Genomic DNA, 23,812 nt, shown 5'->3' with positions numbered 1-23,812 from the left:
TATATCTGCGGGTAATGTTCTCCGTAGATGGAAAGCAGAAAACAAGTGGCAATGGCTGCTGCTGGCCATGAGAATGATGATGATGAAGGCTCAGATGACGCATGTTCTGTTCATTGCAATAGTCAGGCCAACTGATGGGGATGAAATGCGAAAACGCCAGTAGTGCTAGGTCTCGCGCACGCAGACGTGCACGACGCTCCAGCAAGCTACAGATACCTACGATTTTGAAAAAGGCACAGAAGCAAGGAGTGTTTATTTAGTAGTGAGCCAAATCCCAAAATGTAAACCAACCCGAAATTGCAGGTATTTGAAAATGCCTCTTCATACGCTTCGTTTGCAAACTTAGGTTTATCAAAATGAGCCCATTTAAACTACAAAAATGTATTAAAAACACTTTTCAATCAAATGTCGCCCGAAAGGTGAAGCATCGATTACGATAGCAAATTAGTAGACAGCTATACGAAGTAATGATAGTAGTTTTATCAAGCGCACAAACTTCTAAGCATTAGCTTACTAACTGAATTAACAAGCATGCACGCACGCACAAGAAAACGCGAACACACCTCACTCGATGACCGCGGAAACTCGCTGTCAAAAGCTGGAGTGAGGAAGTGCGGCAGCAGCAGCGAGCGAATTGGGCTTCGTGCTGCCTTCTCGCTTCAACGCGAACTAAGCGGCCAGAACACAGCGCCCACGAAGCTGTGAGCCCGGGGCGCACCTTGACTCTACAGCCACAGCAGGTCGTTTTCAAGGTAGGGCCCGTGCGGCCGCGCCACACGCAGGAGCAGCTCCCAGAGAAGAACGGCGTCGTCGGCTCACCCTGGCACCCACAGCATACGGTGCGCGAAGGCGGTGTTATAATCCTTGAACTTTATACAGAACACCACGGCGACGCCGACGGCAGAAATGTGCCCGGAGTCGCCATATAATTTTTGTATGACCAAGGTCCTTCGCCTGCGCCAATCAATATGAGCCCAATTCACGTATCCGATTCTCGCACTCCTGCGGCACTATTTGACAACACCGGCATGGCGTCTGCTATGAGAGCTCCCGCGTGAGCACGTTGTCTAGTTTTGTTCTGTTTTGTTGGCGAAATAGCTCCTGGATAATAATTACGATGGTTGTGAAGAAGTTGTCAATAGTTCGACGTATACGCGGCTTCCTGCGAAGGTACATTCGCCCAACGAATACTGTGGGTCGTTGTACGCGGTTCGCCAATGCGCCCAACGCGTACTATGATGCATAGTAAACCTGCGCAGGCCCCAGTGGCAGCTTGAAGCGTGACTTCATGTCTTCTGCTACACTGCTTGGGCGCACCGAAGAAGTTGGTGGTTCAGTGTACTGGGCTGGTTGTGGTGAAACCACCGTCGTTCTGTATGCAGCACATGAACTCAAAGCTGGCTTACTGCGAAAGCAACATGGCGTTTAAAGCAAACCTCGATTAATCTCTTCAACACTGCGTGTTCACAGGCTTGCGTCGATGCGCACGTCACGCCACTGTTTGTGGGCGTGTGTACGTCTGCCAGGACGAAGTCTAGAAGCAGAGCCTATGCGTCATCACATAAAAAACAACGATATAAAAGCTGGTGTAACAAGAATCAGTGGTAAGCTTCAGAGCAAAGCTAACTAAACTAAATAGTTTGGAAGAGCGTGAGCCTTCACTGAAATGGCTCGTGAAATATGTGGAATGAAGCTTCGGCGAAATATAAAAAACCAAACGTCTTTTTCAAGCTAAGCGGGGCGCTACAATGTACGCCTCAAGAGCAAGAGAGGACTGCTCCGGAAACATTTTTTTGCTGTGCTTGCAGTTAGCCATAGTATTGTTACACGACTTCTCAAGCACAGAAGCGACCAAGGCGAAACGAAAGCGAAATATCAAGCGCCTCAATCAGAGATATTCGTTCACAACGGGACAATTCGTTGAGTTATAAAAAAAGAGCAACATACAAAATTAACTATTTCCTAATGGGCACCGAAAATATTTATTTATCATTGACAATTAGTGGCTTCACTGGTAGATATTTGAGCTTTTCTCCGCCTCACTTCAGAGAGCTTTGGCTCAATATAGAAAAAAGAAATACTTAAATTTGATTGATTTATTCTATCTGCTACAACCCTGTGTTTATCTTACAAAGAAAGCAGATATGATTAGCACCTGCTTGCATATTAACGACAACCAGAGGTGAAACCACCCGTAAGAAATCAGTTTCTGTGGCAGAGACAGAGTGGAAGTGAAGGAGTCAGGGGTTCAGTGAATTACAGGTGCCATTGTGCAAAAATGAGTTCCTGGAGCAGCTTACACCACGGGAAATATAGTTTCGTAAATGCGCTACCAGTGGCAAGTAATTTACTTCCGTTCATCCTCATGTCACAATAATTTTTCTGTAGTTAGAAGCAGAAAAAAAAGGTACTTTTGATGGTACAGATGATAGAAACTGTGATATCCACTGCATGTTTCCGCAATCGACGAAAGGAACCTCTGTTCAATAATTTTCGTAACTTTCGTTTTGCCGTGTTTGGGGAATATTTTGTAGGTGTAAAATACAGGCAGTTCAAATTCAAGCTTACGTGACCAGCAGCGGTTACGACCTTACAATAATGGCTGTTAATGGTGCACCGCTTCCTGTTGCTTTTCTTGGCATTCATCGAAATTCGTGGCACCATCGGCAAACGCTAAAGAGCTCGTAAGAGCTGTCACTGTCACGACGATCGGCCCCCTGCCCACGGTATTTTATTTAGTTACGGCAAGTGTACCGCAAAGGAGTCACTCACCTTTTTGAAAGGTTGAGGTTTTTTTTCCTCCCATAAAAAAAAGAAAGACACTTGTACGCTTGGTGTCTTCAGGCTTGTTCCTTGACATATTCAAGTGCGTCGGCCCTGACATTCGCTACAAGAAAAAAAAACTGTGGCCTGCCCTTCTTGGTCTTTTAAGTCATCAATATGCTTCAGGGCAAACATGGGGTAGGCAGGAGATGGAAATTCAAGACGATGAGCAAAACGAGAACAGGGTAAAAGCAGGAGCCAACGCTTCGACAAGTGGACTATCACTTTTCATTGCGACATGTCGCCTTGAATAAGACAAGTCCACTTATCGATACATTAGCAATGTGCATCAGTCAAGCAATCAGGGAAAAACTCATTAAGTAAAAAGTGAATACTCAAAGTACACCGTTACTCCAGCGCTATAAATGTAAATTGAGAAAAATCGAATAGGATACCAGCTACGGAAGTCCAAAATTACGCGTTAGAATGGCAGTGTTTTCTGAATGGTTTCATGTAATTGCAAAAATACTTATTTTCGCTCTCACATATCTGATAAGGGCTGAATAAATAATTCCACTATATATTCGCTTGTACTTACGCTGTATTCCGCAGTTGAGCGCAGCCAGTGTGAACGCATGAGAACGCATGTTGAAGAACGATAACTTATGCTACTAAACGTATCATGGGTTGTTTGGTTATGCATACGTTTGAACTCTCACATTTTTTTAGTAAAGTGCATGAAATGGGGCTCTATTTAGGAGTTTACGAATTCTGCGTCAAATTTTGCGAATTTTGTTCGAGAAGCAGTTTTTCTTGTCTGCTTCTAAACCATCCGATGGAATTCTTATGGTGAAAGACGCAAGAGTTCTGAACTTGAACCGACGCCATTATAAATTTAGGAAATATCACATGCACCTAAACCAGATGCATTTTATTTAATTTTTGAATGCAATGCACCTGTAGATTGTTTCCACTTATCAGTGGGGGCCAACTACTGTCGGCTAATATTTTCATGGGTGTGCATGTTGTCAACGAGATCTGGTTCTACATGGCGAAAGTGACGGTGACGCTTCTTTCTCAACATTCCGTCATTTTCTCGATTGTGTAATCTGTGGTGTGCACAATTGCGGCGCCGTTATTAGAACGACAATGTATTTTAGCTCTGTGTAATTCCGGTCTCCAGAGTCCGTTTTAAATTACCGTTCCGAACAGATGTCACATGATATGGTACTGCAAGCGTTTTACAAGCGGATGACATTGTGTCCTGCGTGGAAATATTTTTCCGTGCAACTTAAAACCTCAGAGTGCTGACAGTGTGTATGCTGTTGCGTATTCGACGGCTAGACGCCGAGGGCGGCAGGATGACCGGCGCAAGGAACAGACGACCCACGCAGCGCCAGGATGACAATGACGTTTATTCTTTCAGCGACGCATTTTTTAAGACGCTAAGCAGCCAATCAGGGGGTGGCAAAATAAAGAAAGATATCGCGGCAAGCGGGGCAATCTTATCTGTAGATTCCAACGTAGAATGCGACCAGCACTGCGAATGTTACAATGCGTGTGAAGTGTACTTTTTTTAACCTCGCGGTGAAGTTCGACACTGCACGATGTAACATTTGTTTTGATTTACTGTTTTTCCTGTAAGTCGGGGAACGCCGCTAGGGGGCCGTGGCTAGTGTACGTGTGTCACGTCGGCTCTGTCTTCCTGCAGTGATTTCTAGCGGTAAGTGTTGTCGGATCGATCAGAGCTGGTTAAAATCGTCAATCGGAAGTTGAGAGGACTTTGCGGACATCCGCGTTTTGTCCGTAAATGGATTTTTCGCCATTTGAGAGCCAAAAGTCTGCCAGCCGTGGTGCCAACCCGCTAACACTAATGCCGGTCACTAGGCCTAACGAGGGCTAAGGCATACCGAGGCGCCCGGAGCCGCCGCATCAGCCGTGCGGCAGCCAACAGGTGGTATGAATATCACCGTGCAAGGTGGCAGCGCCGAAAAGGGCGAGTTCGACGCCACAGATTGAATCACAGTACTCAACAAATGCAACGTCGAGGAGAAATGAGCACGGAAAGCCAAGCTCGCCTTAGAAGAGGTGAAAGTGATAGACACTCCACCACCATCACCGAAGCGCGACGGCAAATATCAAGCGGAGAAATCGATCGCCTCGAACTAAGTCAAGCTCCCGAGAATGGCTGGAGGATAATTTTCCGCCCCAAGGGAGGCATGGTAATCAAACAGTACGATGAACCGACCCTGACCGAAGTCATACACGTAACTACGAAGATTGAATGGAACAAGGCATGCGAGCTCGTCAAGAACGAGAAGCAAGGAATTTTTGTCTTCTTCACCCCCAGCATGGAGGCAAGAGACAAGCTCCTACGCCTCACACACCTGGACATTGAAGGGAAAGTGCACGTGATGACCGTTCACCTGGCTGTACCCGACGCCTTCTCGAGAGGACCCACACAACGAGAAATGCAGGAGGAGCAGAGTCCAAAGACTCCAAAGATCCCTCCTCCAAAAACAAGGGGTAGTGTACACCGATGCGGCAGAGTACCCAAAAGGGCACTACGCTGCAGTAGTACTGAGCGACAAAGGCGAGCTAATCTCGAACCGTAGGGTGAGACACTCTTCACCAGAGGAGGCAGAGATGGCGGCGATTGCCCTGGCAATCACAAACTCATCAACCACAATAATTATCACTGATTCTAAAACAGCCATAAAGCCTATGACACGGGTAAGGTGTCCAAAGAGGCCCGCAAAATTCTGCAAGCAGGCAAGGAGAATGTACCCAACGACCTAATCAGAGTAATATGGGCGCCCGCCCATAGTGGACTTAAAGGGAACAAGATTGCCAACGAGGTTACCCGAGGACTCACACACCGGGCCCCAGCGCAGGCAGACTACTCCTTGTCCGAAAAGCGAGACTTAACCACATACAGTGGAATTTTAGAACACTATAGAATGGCCATTGAGAACCCTCCCTCCCCCACATAGATCTATCACAAAGGACGAAGGAGATATCTGGTGAAAACTGAAGACGGGTACCTTCCGAACCCGCGTATTCTACACAAATGGCATCCTGTGGTGCACTCTTCCAAATGCAAAAATGTGAAAGCATAACGCCCTAAATCACATGCTCTGGGCTTGCCAAGCGCTAAACGGTCTACATGGCAACAAAGAGTCATGGGAATCCTCCCTCCATAGCCATGAAGAACAAGCCAAAAAGAAGTCATCGGTCAAGGTCAGGCCGCCGCCTGAGGCCAACTGATTCCGGCCGACGTCTAGGAGGGAGGTAGATGGTGAAAGGGGAAGTTGCGACTCAGCCCGATCACCCATACTCTCTGACGGGTGCAAATGAAGTGCTTTGTCTCTCCTACGAGTCAGCACTATTTAGTAATTTTCATCACTAATAGCGCCTTAGCCCGTCTAGAGTTGAAACGAACTAGCAGAAGACACATGCCTTGAATCTGTCCACCTGATCTCCCAGCTAAATCAATCTAGGTGTCAAACAGTTAAATTTGCAGCTGACCGTTAAAGTGCAGCTGACATAAAGAAGTATAATATGGATAGAATAGAACATGCTCTAAGAAACGGAGGAAGCCTAAAAGCAGTGAAGAAACTAGGAATTGGCAAGAATCAGATGTATGCGTTAAGAGACAAAGCCGGCAATATCATTACTAATATAGATGAGATAGTTCAAGTGGCTGAGGAGTTTTATAGAGATTTGTACAGTACCAGTGGCACCCACGATGATAATGGAAGAGAAAATAGTCTAGAGGAATTCGAAATCCCACAGGTAACGCCGCAAGAAGTAAAGAAAGCCTTGGGAGCTATGCAAAGGGGAAGGCAGCTGGGGAGGATCAGGCAACAGCAGATTTGTTGAAGGATAGTGGGCAGATTGTTTTAGAAAAACTGGCCACCCTGTATACGCAATGCCTCATGAATTCGAGCGTACCGGAATCTTGGGAGAACGCTAACATAATCCTAATCCTTAAGAAAGGGGTCGCCAAAGACGTGAAAAATTATAGATCGATCAGCTTACTGTCCGTTGCCTACAAAGTGTTTACTAAGGTAATCGCAAATAAAATCAGGAACACCTTAGACTTCTGTCAACCAAAGGACCAGACAGTATTCCGTAAAGGCTACTCAACAATCGACCATATTCACAATAATAATCAGGTGATAGAGAAATGTGCGGAATATAACCAACCCTTATATATAGCTCTCATTGATTACGAGAAAGCGTGTGATTCAGTCGAAACCTCAGCAGTCATTGAGGCATTACGGAATCAGGGTGTAGACGAGCCGTATGTAAAAATACTGAAAGATATCTATAGCGGCTCCACAGCCACCGTAGTCCTCCATAAAGAAAGCAACAAAATCGCAATAAAGAAAGGAGTCAGCCATGGAGATACGATCTCTCCAATGCTATTCACAGCGTGCTTACAGGAGGTATTCAGAGACCTGGATTGGGAAGAATTGGGGATAAGAGTTAATGGAGAATACCTTAGTAACTTGCGATTCGCTGATGATATTGCCTTGCTTAGTAACTCAGGGGACCAATTGCAATGCATGCTCACTGATCTGGAGAGGCAAAGCGAAAGGATGGGTCTGAAAATTAATCTGCAGAAAACTAAAGTAATTTTTAACAGTCTCCGTGGAGAACTGCAGTTTACGATAGGTAGCGAGGCGCTGGAAGTGGCAAGGGAATACATCTACGTAGGGCACGCAGTGACCGCGGATCCGGATCATGAGATTGAAATAATAATCAAAAGAATAATAATGGGCTGGGGTGCGTTTGGCGGGCATTCTCAGATCATGAACAGCAGGTTGCCATTATCCCTCAAGAGAAAAGTGTATAACAGCTGTGTCTTAAAAGTACTCACGTACGAGGCAGAAACCTGGAGGCTTACGAAAAGCGTTATAATTAAATCGAGGACGACGCAACGAGCTATGGAAAGAAGAATGATGGGTGTAACGTTAAGGGATAAGAGAAGAGCAGATTGGGTGAGGGCACAAACGCGAGTTAATAACATCTTAGTTGAAATCAAGAAAAAATTACCGACAATTACGTTACTTCCTAATGCGAAATTTGAGCGCAGCAAATAAGCTGTTTCACCTTTTCGATAGATTGAGGCAAAGAAATCGAGCAACACATGTATGCGCTATCACAGAATTTTTTTTTTATTTTTCACACGTATTCCTTTAACAAAGACTCCACTAACAGTTCTTGACAGTCATGAAGGAAGCTTTGTGGTCGGAGAAATAGACTGATATATGTTCGACTTGGTACACCAATGCTTGATTCTCAAAGACGTTCACAAAGACGTTCACAACTGGGCCCTTAATGCCATATTGGCCTCCGCCGTGCATCAGTCGTCGCACTTGCATGAATGGGATTCGCGGAGATACGAGTCTTAAACTCACCGCATTAAGTTGTGGAAGGTGCGCTGGCCTCGAGGGATATTTGTAACCGTTTGTTGTCGAAATAACAACCAAAACAAGCGCGAACGAGACCGACCCAACAGAACCAAACAGGCGCGGGCGAGAGCTGTGGCGCGAGCAGACGATAGTACGAAACGAGCGGATCGGCTGAGACCAGACACGAGTGCGCATCGAGCCGTAAGGAGGGTCCGCATGACACCAGCATCGCGCGCGCACGTAACTGAAGGGGCCGCTCTCATTGGTCTCCGCCATTCGCGGCTCGCGTCCTTCGTCTCCCACTCCAGCGAAGGGGGGCGGAGCTGGTTACGAGGCCGACGCCGACGACGACGCGAAACCCAGGAACGGACGCCAAAGAGCTGCGCTCTAAAAGAAATGGGCATGGGCAGGACATGTAATGAGGAGGGAAGATAACCGATGGTCATTAAGGGTTACGGACGGGATTCCAAGGGAAGGGAAGCGTAGCAGGGGACGGCAGAAAGTTAGGTGGGCGGATGAGATTAAGAAGTTTGCAGGGACGACATGACCACAATTAGTACATGACCGGGGTAGTTGGGGAAGTATGGGAGAGGCCTTTGCCCTACAGTGGATGTAATCAGGCTGATGATGATGATAATGATGATGATGATGAGCATGCACCAGAAAGGAAGAGGAGGTTAAAGATTGCTAGAGTTGTGGCTTGGGATGATTGGTTCATGGTGCGATAGTAGACGGACAGCGCAAAATTGACGGAACGCAAAACGTGTTCGTCCTATCTTCGTCTTGTGTTCCGTCGATTTGGCGCGGTGCCCTTACTTTCGCGGTAAAAGGCTGACTTTAACCGTCCTGCTGTGCACTTTCCGTTGGAAATTGCACTTACATAACCTTTCACACAGCGCGCAGCGCTCTGATATTTTCAGAGGCCAGACCACTGCTTTGAGAGCTTTATCGACCAGACGACATGCGGTGACTTTCTTTGATACCAGAAATGCCTTCTGATTTCGCGGGCGCACTTCAGCGAATATTCAAACCTCAAAAGTGCACCGTCAATGTAGGAAAGTCATCACGCAGGCGATACTGGTTCTGCGCTCTGTGAAATTGCGTGTTCTTATAGCACAAATTGGCAGTGCCCGTATATTGGATCAGTAAGGAAAAAAAAACAGCTTCTGATGCGACATGCCGCGTTTTCCTCTGGTGTATTTTTCAGTGCTTCACTTCCCAATCTTCGTCTGTTCGAGAGAATCTAATAGTAAGTACACAATCAGGTGTCATACTTTTGCATTATGCGGTGTACGTTGTTGGACATGCATGTCAAGAAAATTGTCTGAAATAGTAGTGACATTTCTTTGTGGCCTGAGAGCGAGGGGACCGTATGCCAAAGGGCAGCTGAATTGTCTAAATCAGCCTCATTTTACTTTGTCGTACCGGGAGCGTTGACCTAGCGTGGCTGTAATCCCTAACGAGACGGTAAAAAGTGTAACTTTTACGTCCTTAACACTTCATGAACGAGTGCTGCTCCATTCAGAAAATGCTTTTCTGTTTGACCAACTTTAGTTTTCAGCATAAAGTGTTCAGCTAAATGTCCCTGGCCAACAATGAATTACAAGCAGCAAGGCTAATTTGTTGCGCTAGAGCAGAAACAGAGGACGAAGAAAAAGAATTGTAGTGCACGACTCGCAATATCTTCAAGTCATGGTCAAAGCAGAACACCCAACCTAAAATTTCCGGCTGCAGTGGTACCATCTAGGTAATGTGTACGGCATCCAATGTCCACATTGTTTGACATCCGTCATGAAATGTCTGGACAAGTTCAACAGGAAGTCAGAGGTGGTTTGGGGTGAGGCTCGCTTTCAGCGTTCAGCCTCGTGCTAGCCACAGGCAACAGACCTATTACTAAACAGTATATTTCATAACGTTGAATATCTTTATTGTGGTTGTTTTTGCACATCTCAGTGAAGAATTAACATTTACTCCGGATGTATTTATGTATTGTGCTTACAGGGTTGAGTGCTACCAGAAAATTACGAGAATGCATAAGAGCAACAAAACACTTACAGCGCCAAAGTTGGACCTATGTTGGTTTAAATATATTTCTGTTGAACAAGAGTGCGCTGTCGATGGAACCTTCGCGACTTTCAGGAGTCTGTCTTGAAGCGCAGTTCTTGAAACGTTCCTAGCATATTCTCTGATTCGCCTAGGATCTCACCTATGGTTCAAACACATCAGTCTTTCGAAGTTGCCTACAGCGTTATGGACAGGGAAAGCTGACAGGACATGAACTGAGTGAATGTGATGGGTAACTGTGGAGGTAGTGTAGGGTCCTAGGGAAATAACGTAGCAGGTCTGGGCAATAAGCATTCAGTAAGAATATCTCAAGAACAAGTTGGGCTGAGAGCATAACATAAATTCAAGGTATTTCCAAGCGTAATATTTAGTTGATTAAGTGCTCAAAGAAATCAGTAAGGTAAGCGCACGTTTGCATGAACATTGCAAAACGATTCCGCGGAAATCCGCGGGGTAGAAGTTTAATTAGATGTGCTGGTAAAAGTGTTTATTTAAATGTTGGTCTCGGCCCGCTTTACGCTAGGCTCCGTGATTTGAGAGACCGACCAGACGCAATCGTGTAAGAGAGGAGTAAGTTATGGCCGGTACTGTGCACCCGTTGTAGAAGGCCGCCCGGATTACTAGGTGATGTGCAACTGAAGCGGGAAAGCCTGGCAGAAGCTACAAAAACGAGTTTCTCAGAAAAAAAATAAAGCTTCACAGTTCGAGAACAATTTTTCTCGCCTGTGTGTTGAACTCGGAACCATCTCGAAGAAAGCTTTCAGTTGCAAACCAGCCAGTTTCTTCTTTTTAATATCTGCAACCATGCAGAGAGCGGCGTGGTTTCGTGAAGGTAGTCGAAATACGTGAGACAACCGCGATTACTTCAAAGGCAACTATTACAATTACAAGGAAGCATTTACATATAACCTGCAGAATTAGATTTACTAGTATATTGTTGTCATCTTGCACTGTCTGTTTTATATGACTGGCTTTTGAGCACTGATAGAAAGACTTCGAAGCTATACGGCGGTTTTCTTCTTTTAACTTTGCAACCAGTCGGTTAAGAAACGGGGCATTAATTTTGCAGGTGATCCCGGAACACTAGTCTATCCTCTGCTCTTTGAAACGAGGAGTGAAAATGGAGAGAGGGCTGTTCACTTAAGTGATGGGAACTTTGTGCACCTGCACAAAGCTACCGTACTGCACGATACATTGACTGTGCACTCATTCCAGAACAACAAACGCATCGTTCGAACGGTGGGTTAATTTGGATAGTCCTTCTGTGCATTAAACGTAATGGCACCATATACCTTACAGCACAGTATAAAGTAGCAAATAAATGTTTACAAGTGCTAAAATAATTTGTCAAAAAATAAACTGTTGTCGCATTCAGCTTATAACTAAAGAGCCAGCGACACTTATGAAAGTGAAAGACCCGAATGCACCATACTGCAGTTTTTAACTGCATGTGTAATATACGTGTTACATGCAATCTGTATTTTTTCCTCGTCCCTAGTATAAAAAGAACAACTTTAGGAACATAGAAATATCAGAGTGCTCGCTTTTGAAGGACTGAGCAATAAAGTTAGCACTTCACAGTATAAACGCATCACAGAGTTCATAATTTTATTTACTTTTCAAGACCAGCGAAAGGTTTCAAAATGCTAGGAACTAATAATAAAGCTTAGATAACTTAGCTAGGTTAAAAGAGTATATGTTCTGCTTTACCGAAGCAACTGCATAGAAGGAGGAAAAGCCTTGAATTGTGAGTAAGATTTGTTTTAGTAGCGATTGTAGTTCTGTTTACACCCAAATAGTTGTCGGCAGTTAGTATAGTGACTGTGGTAGCATTTTTCAACTGACCAAGTGCCATTCGCTGATGAGACTCGTCTGAACAACTTAGCGACCCATTCGGTCTTACCAGCCTATTTAAACATACTGTTGCAAACTCGCTGGTAGGTTTCTGGTAGGTCTTCAGAAAGCGAGTTTGTTGCTCCAAGAGTTTGTTTTGGTCGCTAAAGTAAAGGCGTTCCAAGCTCGTGCTCTTAAAATAAGAGCATTCCACGCTAGAAAAATCAGCGATGCTTTGTCCAATTAGGCATCGTTCTGTATAGCAAAAAAGGTACCGAAAGCTAGTGGTGGCGCCGGAGATGCGCCGGGAGGCCAGCCGCCGAGATGACAGTGATCTCGACAAAGCGACTTGCTCAAGGAAACCGGATGCGAAGGAGCAAACGGGCAGGCCGCTGATCAAGCGCCAAAGAAAGGAGCACGGTGTCTGCATACCTGTATTACGTAACTAAACTTAAAAGCGATGCAAACAGCTGACAAATGGGAGCTTTTTTGTTGTGCTGAGGACGCATTTATCAAACTTCCTATGCACTCCGTACCACAGCTGAAGAGAGAATAAGCACTAGCTGCTACCTTCTGTAGCGACTAACATGAAAATTTGTTCGTTCAAGTGAGGCTAATACCTGATAAAATACCGTGTTCCACGTAATAATCTTAGCCCTTTTTCGCTTGTTGCGAATGACCAAGAAGAATAGACGGAAATCTCCTGGGGCACTTTTGTTGCCCTCTGGGTATTGATGAAAGAAACATGAAATTCAGCTTGTTCAGAATTTCGTGAAATGCAAAAAAAAATATAGATTTTATTCCTGTGGACGGCTGAAGGACTTCGTTTACTTTAGGCGGCTTTTTTGTCGTTTTGTCACCAGATTGAATCCAAGGATATCGAACGAAATCTTTACGAAAACAAAAAAACATTGGCTTCTCTTCTTCTGGAAGAAACTGCACATGGAATTGTGATGGTATTCCAGTTTCACCTTCAAATACACTTTAGAAGAAAATACAAAACAAGACAATTATTTGGCCCACGTTCACTTCCTTTTTTTGTTTCTTTGTTTGAATGCAGGAGGGCCCTGTAAACCACACGTACCGCATTCAACCTTTATTTGAAGCTGAAAGGTCTGAGAGCGGACAAATTGCTCACAAACTATATCTGGTAAAGCCACATAAAGCAAATGTTATTGAATCAAGTAAGAATTTTCAGAGTTATATTTAGTAACGGGAACAGCAGCACACTAAACGTGAATGTGTTTTGTTTTTGCCACTTCATTAGTTCCAGAATTTGAACCTATGCCTGAGGATTTTAAAGTAGGTGAGTTTGCACTCTATTTGTCGTGGCACCACACATTGCCATAACATTTCTGTTTCAGAGGCCAGAAGCGAACTTCCAAAGGTTTTTCGTCCTGACGTGTTTCTAATATCCGATTATGAACACAACAGGCACTTCTCGAGCCTTGAAAAACTGGTGATATACCTCGTCGTACTTTTCAATGGCGTAAGTGGCTCGTGACCAGGTCGTTTTATGATCGATTTCACAACTTTTGTATTTAAGAGGCTGAACGAGAAAAGCAAATTGAAGACCATTGTCGGGTACTGTGCAAGCAGCAATGGGATTAAGTATGCAATTCTATTGATGGTCGCATTAAGAAGGGAGGCGCCTGGAGTTTGCTCAGACATTTACTAGATGAGACAAACACAAATTCTAATCAGAGGACTGTGATAGGTAAGCTGGTCTATCAGGCGTGTCGGGACTCCACGGGGCAGGAGTTGCTGAAGGATTTGGCTGAGAGATACCTTCTGTTGGAGACCTGGCACGATAGACATGACGTGATTTTCGAATATAGTGGGGACGAAAATGCAGCTATGAATGAGGAATTTACTGTACGGGAAGTGATATAAGGATGGCACTGCAGAATCTTAATGGTCATTCGGCATCAGGGCCGGATGGCATTACGAATAAAATGTTACGGAATTTAGACGACGGGTCAATTGAGTTCATTATGCCGGAGATCAATTGCCGATGGAAGGAAGGCTCTTTCCCGGAAGAGTGGGAACTTGCAACTACTGTTCTCATACCCAAACCGGGAAAGGGCATAAGGCTTGAAAATCTCAGACCCATTTCCCAGACATCGTGTTTGGGGAAAGTCGCTGAGCATGTCATTTTAAGTAGGCTAACGCGTTATGTTGATGGCAATGGGGTCTTTCCGCACTCGATGATAGGATTTCAGCCCGGCCTGTCGACTCAGGATGCTATGATCAGGATTAAGCATCAGCTCTTTGAGCGGCGGACAAGGGATACTAAGGCACTAATTGGACTTGATGTGCAAAAAGCTTTCGATAAAATCCGACAATCTTTCATTCTACAGGTGCTATCGGACTTGAATATGAGGCAGCGGCTTTTCCATTTTGTCACGGCTTTCCTTGTGGATAGAAGGACATGTCTCAGGTTTGGGGAGATAAAGTCGGAAGTCTTTAAATTGGGTTGCTGTGGTACTCCCCAGGGATCCGTAATCTCGCCTCTATTTCAGTGATTCACAGGCGGCTCTAACATCACTCTGCAACACATAGGGAAAAACATTCAGTGACAGTATAATATATGAAACACTTAAAAACCTCACAAAGGCAAGCGAAGCGAAACATGCAATATCATTCCAGTGGATACCAGGGCATTGCGACATTCCTGGCAACACAGCAGCCGATGAAGCAGCACGACAAGCGCACCTAAAAGATGATACGGCTCCGCTCCCAATATCAAAGGATGAATTACGCTGCATTATAAGAACAACGTCTCAAATTGTCTAGAAACACTTGGTTTGACCAGAATTCTAAGAGCTCGGACTTATACCATATTGATCCATTTATTGAATTCAAATTTTCATTGTCATAAGATAGAACTATGGAAACCCTTATTCATCGATTAAGGCTAGGCACTGCTTACACAAAGCATTTCTTACACAGAATTGGCCGTGCGGAAACCCCCGAATGTGATTGTGGATTTGTAGACGAAAATATATATCACCTCCTTCTAGATTGCCCACATCACGACACACCAAGAAGCTGACTTAAATCAGCGCTAATTAAATTAGACCGCAGACCTTTCAGTTTAAGGAAACTTTTGGGCCCTTGGCCAACAACGGCCTTGCAGAAGAGTGCTTTAAAGGCACTAAAGACTTTTCTTGAAGACAGCGGCATTGCTGGACGTTATTAGCGCTTTCATCGTTCCCTTCATTTCATTGTCACTGTATATATCCATCTGTTTGTGAATTACGTCATGTTGACTGTTCTGTTGAGACTGTATGTGATAATGCATTTACACGATGTATGTATATACCACCCGCTGATAAGAAAATGTGTTATTAGGCGACAATATCTTTTGTACTCTTGAGACTTTCATCTACATAAGTGTGGAGACATTTACATTGTATATTGTATGTACCATGTGTTCTTTACGTCATAGTCTTCCTGTGGAAACGTTGCGTGGTAAGTCCTGGTGCTTGTGTGAAAAGACTTTGATATGTAACCTTGAACCCTGTACGATGTATGACGGAACCACTTCAGAGATGAGGAGTAGCCGGTGCCTTAAATTGTGCGCCAACATCTCCTTATTTCATATCAATAAAAAAAGATATCTGGCGATGTCGAAGTTGGCTAACACGCTAGACACTGTTCAGGATCTTGGCTATTCTGCCTTCGCGGATGACATTACTATTCATCGATTGGTGGTGGCATCGGTGTCGGTGGTAGTGATGGAGAGCTTGAGGCTATAGGCTGCAGAAGGTGGTGCAGAAGTTGCAGAAGGTGCAGAAGGCTTACGGAGGAATATCTGGGTCTCATGGGGCTCACGTGCTCCACTAAAATGTCGCAGTTGTTGATCTTCAAACCTAAGAAGCTAGGTCGTAGGCCGAAGGGTTGGGTACCGGCAGTTGAGCCTTACATTAGAATTCATACTATAGAGAAGGGTCGGTTATACCCTAAGTTGAAGCAATCAAGGTCTTGGGTTTTGTACTTGAAGCGAACAGATCGAACATTAAAACCATTCAGCGTATTACCAAGAAGACGGAGGAGGCCATAAGACTTATAAGAAGGATCTCTAATAGGCATAGGGGTTTAGGAGATTAAAGGTGCCATGCGCTTAGTTCACGCATTCATTATATGTCATTTCTCGTATTTGGCAGCTATGCTAAATTGGAATAGGGGGGATAAAAATAAATTGGAAGCATTAATCAGAAAAGCCGTCAAGGCTAGGTCAAACGATATGTTGTTACTACTGGGTTTGCATGATACTTTAGATGAAATTGTCGAGGCTCAGCGTACTGCACAGAGGGAGCGGTTGTTAGGTACACGAGCGGGTAGGTATATTTTAGAGTCAATTGAAGAATTGGTGGCTGTATCGCAAAATAGGGCGCCCCTACACGAGTTGAACGTGAACCTTAGGGAAAATATCATTGTTCGTCCGTTTCCGCGGAATGTACACCCTGTGCACAATGTAGGGAGGCGGGTCGCGAGAGTTAGGGCTTTGTTGCGAGAGGCAAAGGATCAGGAGGAGGAGTCTGCGTTTGTTGACGCCACATGGATTAATGGTAAAAATGCTTATTCGATGGTGGTGGTAGATGGCAAAGGGAGCGTTAAAAATGCCGCTTCTTTTTATACCAAAGATCCGGGGGTCGCCGAACAGGTGGCTATTGCTCTAGCACTAATTGATTCAAGAAGAGTTTTGGTGTTTAGTGACTCGCGATCTGCGAGTAAAGCCTTCTCGAGAGGACTTGTTGCGGAACCGGCTAACAGACTGCTGCAGGGTAGGGATATCACTTCGCATACAGTTACTTGGTTTCCGGCGCACATGGGGACAGTGTAGGGAGCCCCGCGTAACCTCAACGAGGTGGTTCACAAAGAGGCACCATGATTAGTGTGCCGTGTACTCCCTGAAGGGGCTTGATCTCCAGCTCCTGAGTACAGGGACCAACTGTTAACCTGCAACGAAATCACCAAGCACTATTACTTATGGCGCAGGGCATTCCCCCTGCCACTTTCAAAATTAAATTGGCCACAGGCGGTTACATTAGGGCTTCTGCAGACACGAACGAGCCCTAATCCGGTAATCATGAATAAAATTAATCCGGACTGTGGGGGTTTGCTCGATTTAGAACACATGCTTTGGCGCTGCTTGGCGTTGGCCGGTGATGGTTGTCGAGGTGAACAGTGGTGGCAGCGGATGCTGCACAGTGAGGTGCTGGCGGACTAACTCAGGGCTGTCCAGACGGCCCGTATGACGGCAGAGGGGCTCGGCCTCTCTGTACTGAGGTGGGAGCGGCCCGCATCAGTCCTAGACTGATCCCTCAGGACCTAAATAAAGTTCTTCATACCATACATACCATATAACCGCTGGACCAGTAGAGTTACAGAATGGGTGCCAAGAGATGGAACGCGCCGTCCAGGGCGGCAGAAATATAGGTGGGGTGATGAAATTAGGAAATTTGCAGACGCAAGTTAGAATCAGCTAGCGCAATGACGGGGGTGTAGTAGCGTAAGAACGGCCTTCGTCCTGCAGTGGACATAAGGATTGGCTGATGGTAATGATGACGAAAATTAATCCTGTTACTTATGTTACTGCCGTGAAAGTGCATAGGCGAGGCAGGTATATGCTGCCTAACAGTACTTTCTCGAACTTGGCGTATTGCGTGGATTTTCCGCTTTTTCCACCTACGACGAGAAAGCAAAGTGATTAGGCTGATGTGGTCATTATCAAGTGTGACAGCAACCTCTAGGGACGCTTATAAAAGTATATCGTATTTATAGTTGGGGTATTCGGTGCAACGTACTGTAAGTATAAAAATCGCGAAACAAAAGGAAGATACACGCACACATAATAAGCGCGGATCTTGTATGAAACCTGAATCCTTGTCCTGGTCTCTCGCCACGTTGAAACTTGCAACGTGGTCAAGAGGTTTGCTTAGGCTTACGTGTCAACCTAGTGAACAGGGAAGAGCTCACAGCAGCCGAACGAGTTTCGCTCCTGTTGGGGGCAAAATGTTTATTATTGCGATATCAATTGTAGGAACGCTCGAAGCAGAAAAAACGCCGTCGGCGCCGCCGCCCATGAGTTACGCGCCCGAGATCGAACCTGGGTCCGCCTGATCAGCCCGATGCATTCACCATTAGGCCAATTGTCACACGTATTTTTGCATTGTGGCAAGGCCAGCAAGCTTTTTTAGATGATCTCCGTATGCGTCTTACTGCGCAGCATGGACGCGCAAGGGCACATCCACGCATACCAATTTTCTTTACACAGAAGGCGTAGAAATCGACAATTGCATAAAATTTCATTAACCATTCCACGAACGTTTCACTTCACGTAGACTCCAAGATGCATGTCGGATCTGCATTTCTTTTTCTAAATGCTAGCTGCATAATCAAAGACACTTAACAGATATGTAAGTCCCCATGTAAATTCCTATGAAAGCAACAATAAGTATAAAACGTAAGACAGCAATATTCCCTGGGAAGAATAACATGTTGCACGATTTTTTGTACATACAATTCACTGAGCTTTTCAGCGATGGAAAACTACAGGAAATCAAATATATATCACGCGTTTTCTATGAAACCGCAGTTAAGAACTCCTGTACTTAGCTAGTGAATTGTGAATGGCTCGGAGATGTTGTGGGGGTCATTCTCAACATATTGAAGTCAAACAAAACTGGGGCGAGTTCGACAAAATAAGATAGGAACATATAATGTCTCGCAACACACATCAATACACTTCTCCAACTAGGCCACCAGAATGCTTTAGTGAAGTTTCTGCCTTCTTGTGAGGCCAGTCTTGCGCCGTTTCTGGCCCTTCCTATTCGTATCAAACTTCTTGCGCTAACCTGCGGTTTTTGACTGGAACGGATCATCTGTGTGGAACAGGCTGTATAACTCAATTAAACGTACAAGGCAGTCATAGAATATACTCTTGATCCTGTATGGCCGGGAGTTGTTGAAGAGCTCAATGGGCTTCGACAAGGTGCCACAGTTTCTATGTCTAGTATGCCGCCATAAAGAGGCCCGTGTATTCGTTTGTTGGTCATCATACAAATTTATCGCTGTTTAATAATTCTGTAAAGAAATATATAGTGATGTAGAAGTAAAGCACCCGTTGTCACCTTACTTTTAGCCGTTGGACAGCACTGTCTTTTCAAGCATCGGTTCTACGGTAGCGTGGCGCGTTTGGCGTCTATAGTGATGGCCTTTCAGATTGCTCTTTTCACTGCGGTTTGGAGCATCTCGCGCACCTGTGTGTGTAGCGGCCTGTGCGTGCATTGTGCTTGAAGCAGATGGTGACAAAAAACTGCTTCAAACTTTTCGCAGAGTTTCATTTTACCGCCCGTCAAACTTTAGAATAACCTAATTTTAATTATTTCAAGCGTTTTTTGCCTTTTGTTTTCACCCTGAAGGTCAAACTGCGATACGAAAGTGTGCGTTACCTAACAATCATACCTAGACTTGTTGGAATTGAACGTGCTCAAGTAAGTATTTCATTGCCAACCAGCGCTTCCAGCATGTCATGTTTTGAAACGTTGGAAAATTTCTGAAGGTAGTTCGAATTCTTTTTAGAGGCTCTATTGCGCAACATTTGGACGACACACACAGGAAAGAAACACACACCACAGAGCGCTCTGTGGTGTGTGTTTCTTTTCTGTGTGTGTCGTCCAAATGTTGCGCAATAGAGCCTCTAAAATGCTACACCAACACGCCCACTCGTCAACCTTGTCGAATTCATTGCAGCAGGCTAGTTTCAGAAGCATCAGCGACAAACATTTTGCATCGGGGACCTGGAGACGTAGTGATAACCATGATTTCCTGCGCTCTTGTAATGACTCACTCACTCACTCACTCACACACTCACTCACTCACTCACTCACTCACTCACTCACTCACTCACTCACTCACTCACTCACTCACTCACTCACTCACTAACTCACTAACTCACTCACTCACTCGCTCGCTCACTCACTCACTCACTCACTCACTCACTCACTCACTCACTCACTCACTCACTCACTCACTCACTCACTCACTCACTCACTCACTCACTCACTCACTCACTCACTCACTCACTCACTCAGTCTGTCGGTCGGTCGGTCGGTTGGTCGGTCACTGTTTAATATAGTTCCAAAGTACAGCTGAGAGCTTATGTACTCGTTCATGTAAATTGTTATACACAAGAAATTATGTACAAAAATACAAATGTAGAGAAAATTGGAAGGCAAGAAACAAATAGCGAGAATAGCAAAACGAGGGAGGTATACGTGAAAATGAGTTAATCATACCACATGAATATCGAACTGCGTAACTTGTACTTCATTCTTCTGACTTACCTCCTGCAGTGGGGGCAAGACTCCTATGAAGTGATGTATGGAGAAAGTATGATATCAGAAGATACTCTGAGAAACCTACAGTCGTACGTCGAAGGGCGGCTAAATGACTTCAAGGGCGCTGACGCCGTTATGCTGATCACCGGGTATGTTCGATTTCATGGCTCCTTCTATATCAACACTCCCTGACGTAATATTTATATTCAAATTATCAGCCTAACGTTGTGGTAATTTCGTTTCGTTTTAAGACCACCAGTAAAACAGCAGGCTGATGCACTGTGCTACTCTCAAAAGTTTTCTATGCGTGTGTTTGTTAAGCCGTTTAGAGCGACTACAGCTATCCACTGTGTAGCGTAGGAGAAGGCCAGTAACTCTAGACAGCACTTCTAGGTCCTTCACTTGTTGATAACAATATGTCGCAACGAGAAGGCAACGGTTTTCTTTCTTCTCTTCCTTTCATTCGTCTCCATTCCAACTGGCACTATGTTTGGTGAAAGTGACACAAGAAGCCACCTATGTTGGTAGATTCTTTAAATCACGTGTTTTCCACCTTTTAGTCAGTTCCCTAACAGAATATTGTGGCCATTTTTAATAAGCGTTATTTATTTATTTATTTATTTATTTATTTATTTATTTATTTATTTATTTATTTATTTATTTATTTATTCAATAAAGATACCTTACAGTGCCTAAATGTGAACTCATTCCAACTCTTCGAACTCTTTCAATACAGACCTGCTTGTGGGCCATTTCTGAATATTCTGCACTATTTTACAGCTGCAGGAATGAGAATCGTCTGTGCAGCTTCCTAATGTTTCTATGTTTTTTTAATTAAATGATTATGCTATTGAAGACTGCAGCCGCCCTACTCTGTGTTATCGCGAGATGGCTCTCGTGGTTCCGCTAATTAATGAACAACCTAGAATATTGCAGATTACAAGCTGAAATAAGCATGATTTGTTTCACAAGCTGTTTAGCACACGGCACTTGACAAGAGCTGGGAAAAGGGCGCCATCTTGGGTAACACGGCTCTCACCTAGACTTCCCTTGTACCAACACAAACTAGCACTGTCAGATTTCAATTTTCAACTTTATTTTCGCATTTTCCTTTCATATTTCCATATATTACCGAAACATTTATTTAAATGCAAGGGCAAGGAGCAGAAAGCTGAACAACAGAAGCTTGACGTTATGCCGGCCATTTCTTCGGCATTCAGTTACAGCGAATACACTACAGGAAAACGGATCACAGAAGTACAAAACATCTATACATACAGGGTGTTTCAGCGAACACTTCCAAAAATATTCAGAAGTTGCCTGTGGCAGATATCACAATTCTAGTTCATGAGCTGGCCTACTCGAAGCGCGGACAATACTTGCACAAAAAATTGAGATGCAAAATCGACTAATTAATAAAAATTCACTAAGTAAGTGTACAACTAATTTTATTATGGCCCATATTGCAATTTACAAATTCTAGCCGTGGAGTTCGCAAGGCGGATCCACTTGGAATGAATTTTCAAGATGACACCACTTTTGTTATACAAATTCTCGAACTTTGCGGAGAAATGCATTGTCGTTCCAGTTAATTTGTTAACAAAACGTAGTTTCATGCACTGAAGCACACAAGTTACTGGAACGGCAATGCATTTCTCCGCAAAGTTCGGGAATTCGTATCTCAAAACTGGTGTCGTCCTGAGAATTCGTTTCAAATGGATCCGCCTTTGTGAATACCACTGCTAGGATTTGTAAATTGCGATACGGGTCATAGGATAATCAGCTTAAAACCCCTACCGTTATTACATTATCAACTAATTATATTTTTTCCGCTCCGAGATAAATATCAATGTTGCAGTTTGCCTGCTTTTGCTGTTGCGTAAACAGTACGCCGTTAGTTTTATCCGTATTAATCGCTAATGGATTGGAATTACTGCACTTCTGTAATAGGCTTAAAGTCGTGATGGTCGCCGGGTGTTGATGATGATGATCGTTTCCATACTATGGCACATATGCCCACAACGTGTGATAGGCCCAGAAGCATGTCCGCATGTTAATTATGAAGATAATTTGCATACTGTCGTACACACCCAAAACAGGAGATTGGCTAAGAACTGAGTGGTACATATCGTGCCAATGACACCTGGCGCTTTGAGATGATCGCCATGTGTTGATGGTGATTATGATTTCCGTACTATGGCACATACCAAAAGCGGGGTTCGGCCAAAGAGTATGTCAGTGTGTTAATTGGAAAACAAAGCCACAAAAAACAAATAACATTTATATTACCAATTTCTTGTGCCAACCCCGCACTTGCACCGGCTTGCTGTAGGTACCTCGGTATAATGACATGTCCTGTTCATTGCTGCAGTCACGTCGAAAAGAAACTTTAAAAAACGCACACAATGACTGTTCCCGCGGTGTACGCGTTCAGTGCGTTCACAGTGGCCTGGCGTTGCAGTGATCTTCAGTAATGTAGGGCAGCGGCAGAGTGGAGTAAACTGCCCTGTGGCTTTAGCGGCATAACATTTTTCTAGCACCAAAATTCTAGAATCTAAGCAAAAATAGGGGTTCCCTAACTCAAGTGTCTTAAGACTATCGGCCTAGACTCGAATAAATACGGTATAAGTGAGTGAACAAACGAATTTGTCTAAGCAGACGGTGATGTCCTCCGTGTCTATAAGTGTGCACTGACATATAGCCCGGTTTCCGGCGCTCCGTGCACAGCATTCGCGTAGTTAATTGTGTGCAGTCGACTACGTGATGTTGGTAGCCGTCCGAAGGACCTGCTCGCTAAATAAGTAAATATGATTGCCCCATCACCTCATTGCATCCCTTTGAGTCCCGTTGTTTAGATATGCAGACGCAACTTATGTTTCAATGTTCTGGCTAACCACGGCCAGAAGAAAGAGCCTTGAACATGGCGCTGAATGCAGATGCAATACGCTAATAACCAAAAATAAACGTCAGGTGTGGTTTTGATAGACAGAGCAATGCAATAGAAATTATAATTTAAGAGGTACAATATCACTTTTAACGAGCAGTTCTCCAATTTTCTCGGTCTCACAGCGGCTATCTCGTGTTCTTTCTAGCATAAAAATCCCTCAACTTAACAATAACAGGGAAATCTACTGTTAACAAGATTGTTTTTGTTCATCTCATGCCATAGCGCATCACGTACGTATAAGACATCAATACCCAGGAAAATATCTTAGTACGAAGAAAGGCATAAATCGGTTTAAATATTCACGATATAGGCCCCAACTTATTTTAGCAAGGTTTGCACGTTTTTTGAAAAGAATACATAAATACCGATGCCTTAAGAGAGCTTAGTCATACTTTCTGACTAAAGGGGACATTGTCGATGCAACACTTGTTCTTTTA

At 44.4% G+C, this 23,812-nt stretch overlaps 1 protein-coding gene across 1 annotated transcript in view; it reads left to right on the top strand.

Annotated features, from left to right (window-relative positions):
• The first annotated feature begins 9,192 nt into the window (after positions 1–9,192).
• Positions 9,193–23,812, top strand: part of LOC135920397 (venom metalloproteinase antarease TserMP_A-like) — a 31,737-nt gene continuing 17,117 nt past the window's right edge. The window contains exons 1-8 of the mRNA XM_065454655.1: positions 9,193–9,432; positions 11,317–11,486; positions 12,944–13,036; positions 13,141–13,264; positions 13,348–13,386; positions 13,445–13,569; positions 19,511–19,582; positions 20,444–20,577. Of these exons, the coding sequence (XP_065310727.1) occupies positions 9,360–9,432; positions 11,317–11,486; positions 12,944–13,036; positions 13,141–13,264; positions 13,348–13,386; positions 13,445–13,569; positions 19,511–19,582; positions 20,444–20,577 (830 nt within the window). The 5' untranslated portion in view covers positions 9,193–9,359. The remainder of the gene's footprint in view (positions 9,433–11,316; positions 11,487–12,943; positions 13,037–13,140; positions 13,265–13,347; positions 13,387–13,444; positions 13,570–19,510; positions 19,583–20,443; positions 20,578–23,812) is intronic.

This window comes from Dermacentor albipictus, chromosome 10, assembly GCF_038994185.2.
Source record: "Dermacentor albipictus isolate Rhodes 1998 colony chromosome 10, USDA_Dalb.pri_finalv2, whole genome shotgun sequence".
In the NCBI taxonomy this organism is placed as follows: domain Eukaryota; kingdom Metazoa; phylum Arthropoda; class Arachnida; order Ixodida; family Ixodidae; genus Dermacentor; species Dermacentor albipictus.
Note: the sequence above shows the minus strand (reverse complement) of the source record. Positions and strands in the feature narration are given on the sequence as shown.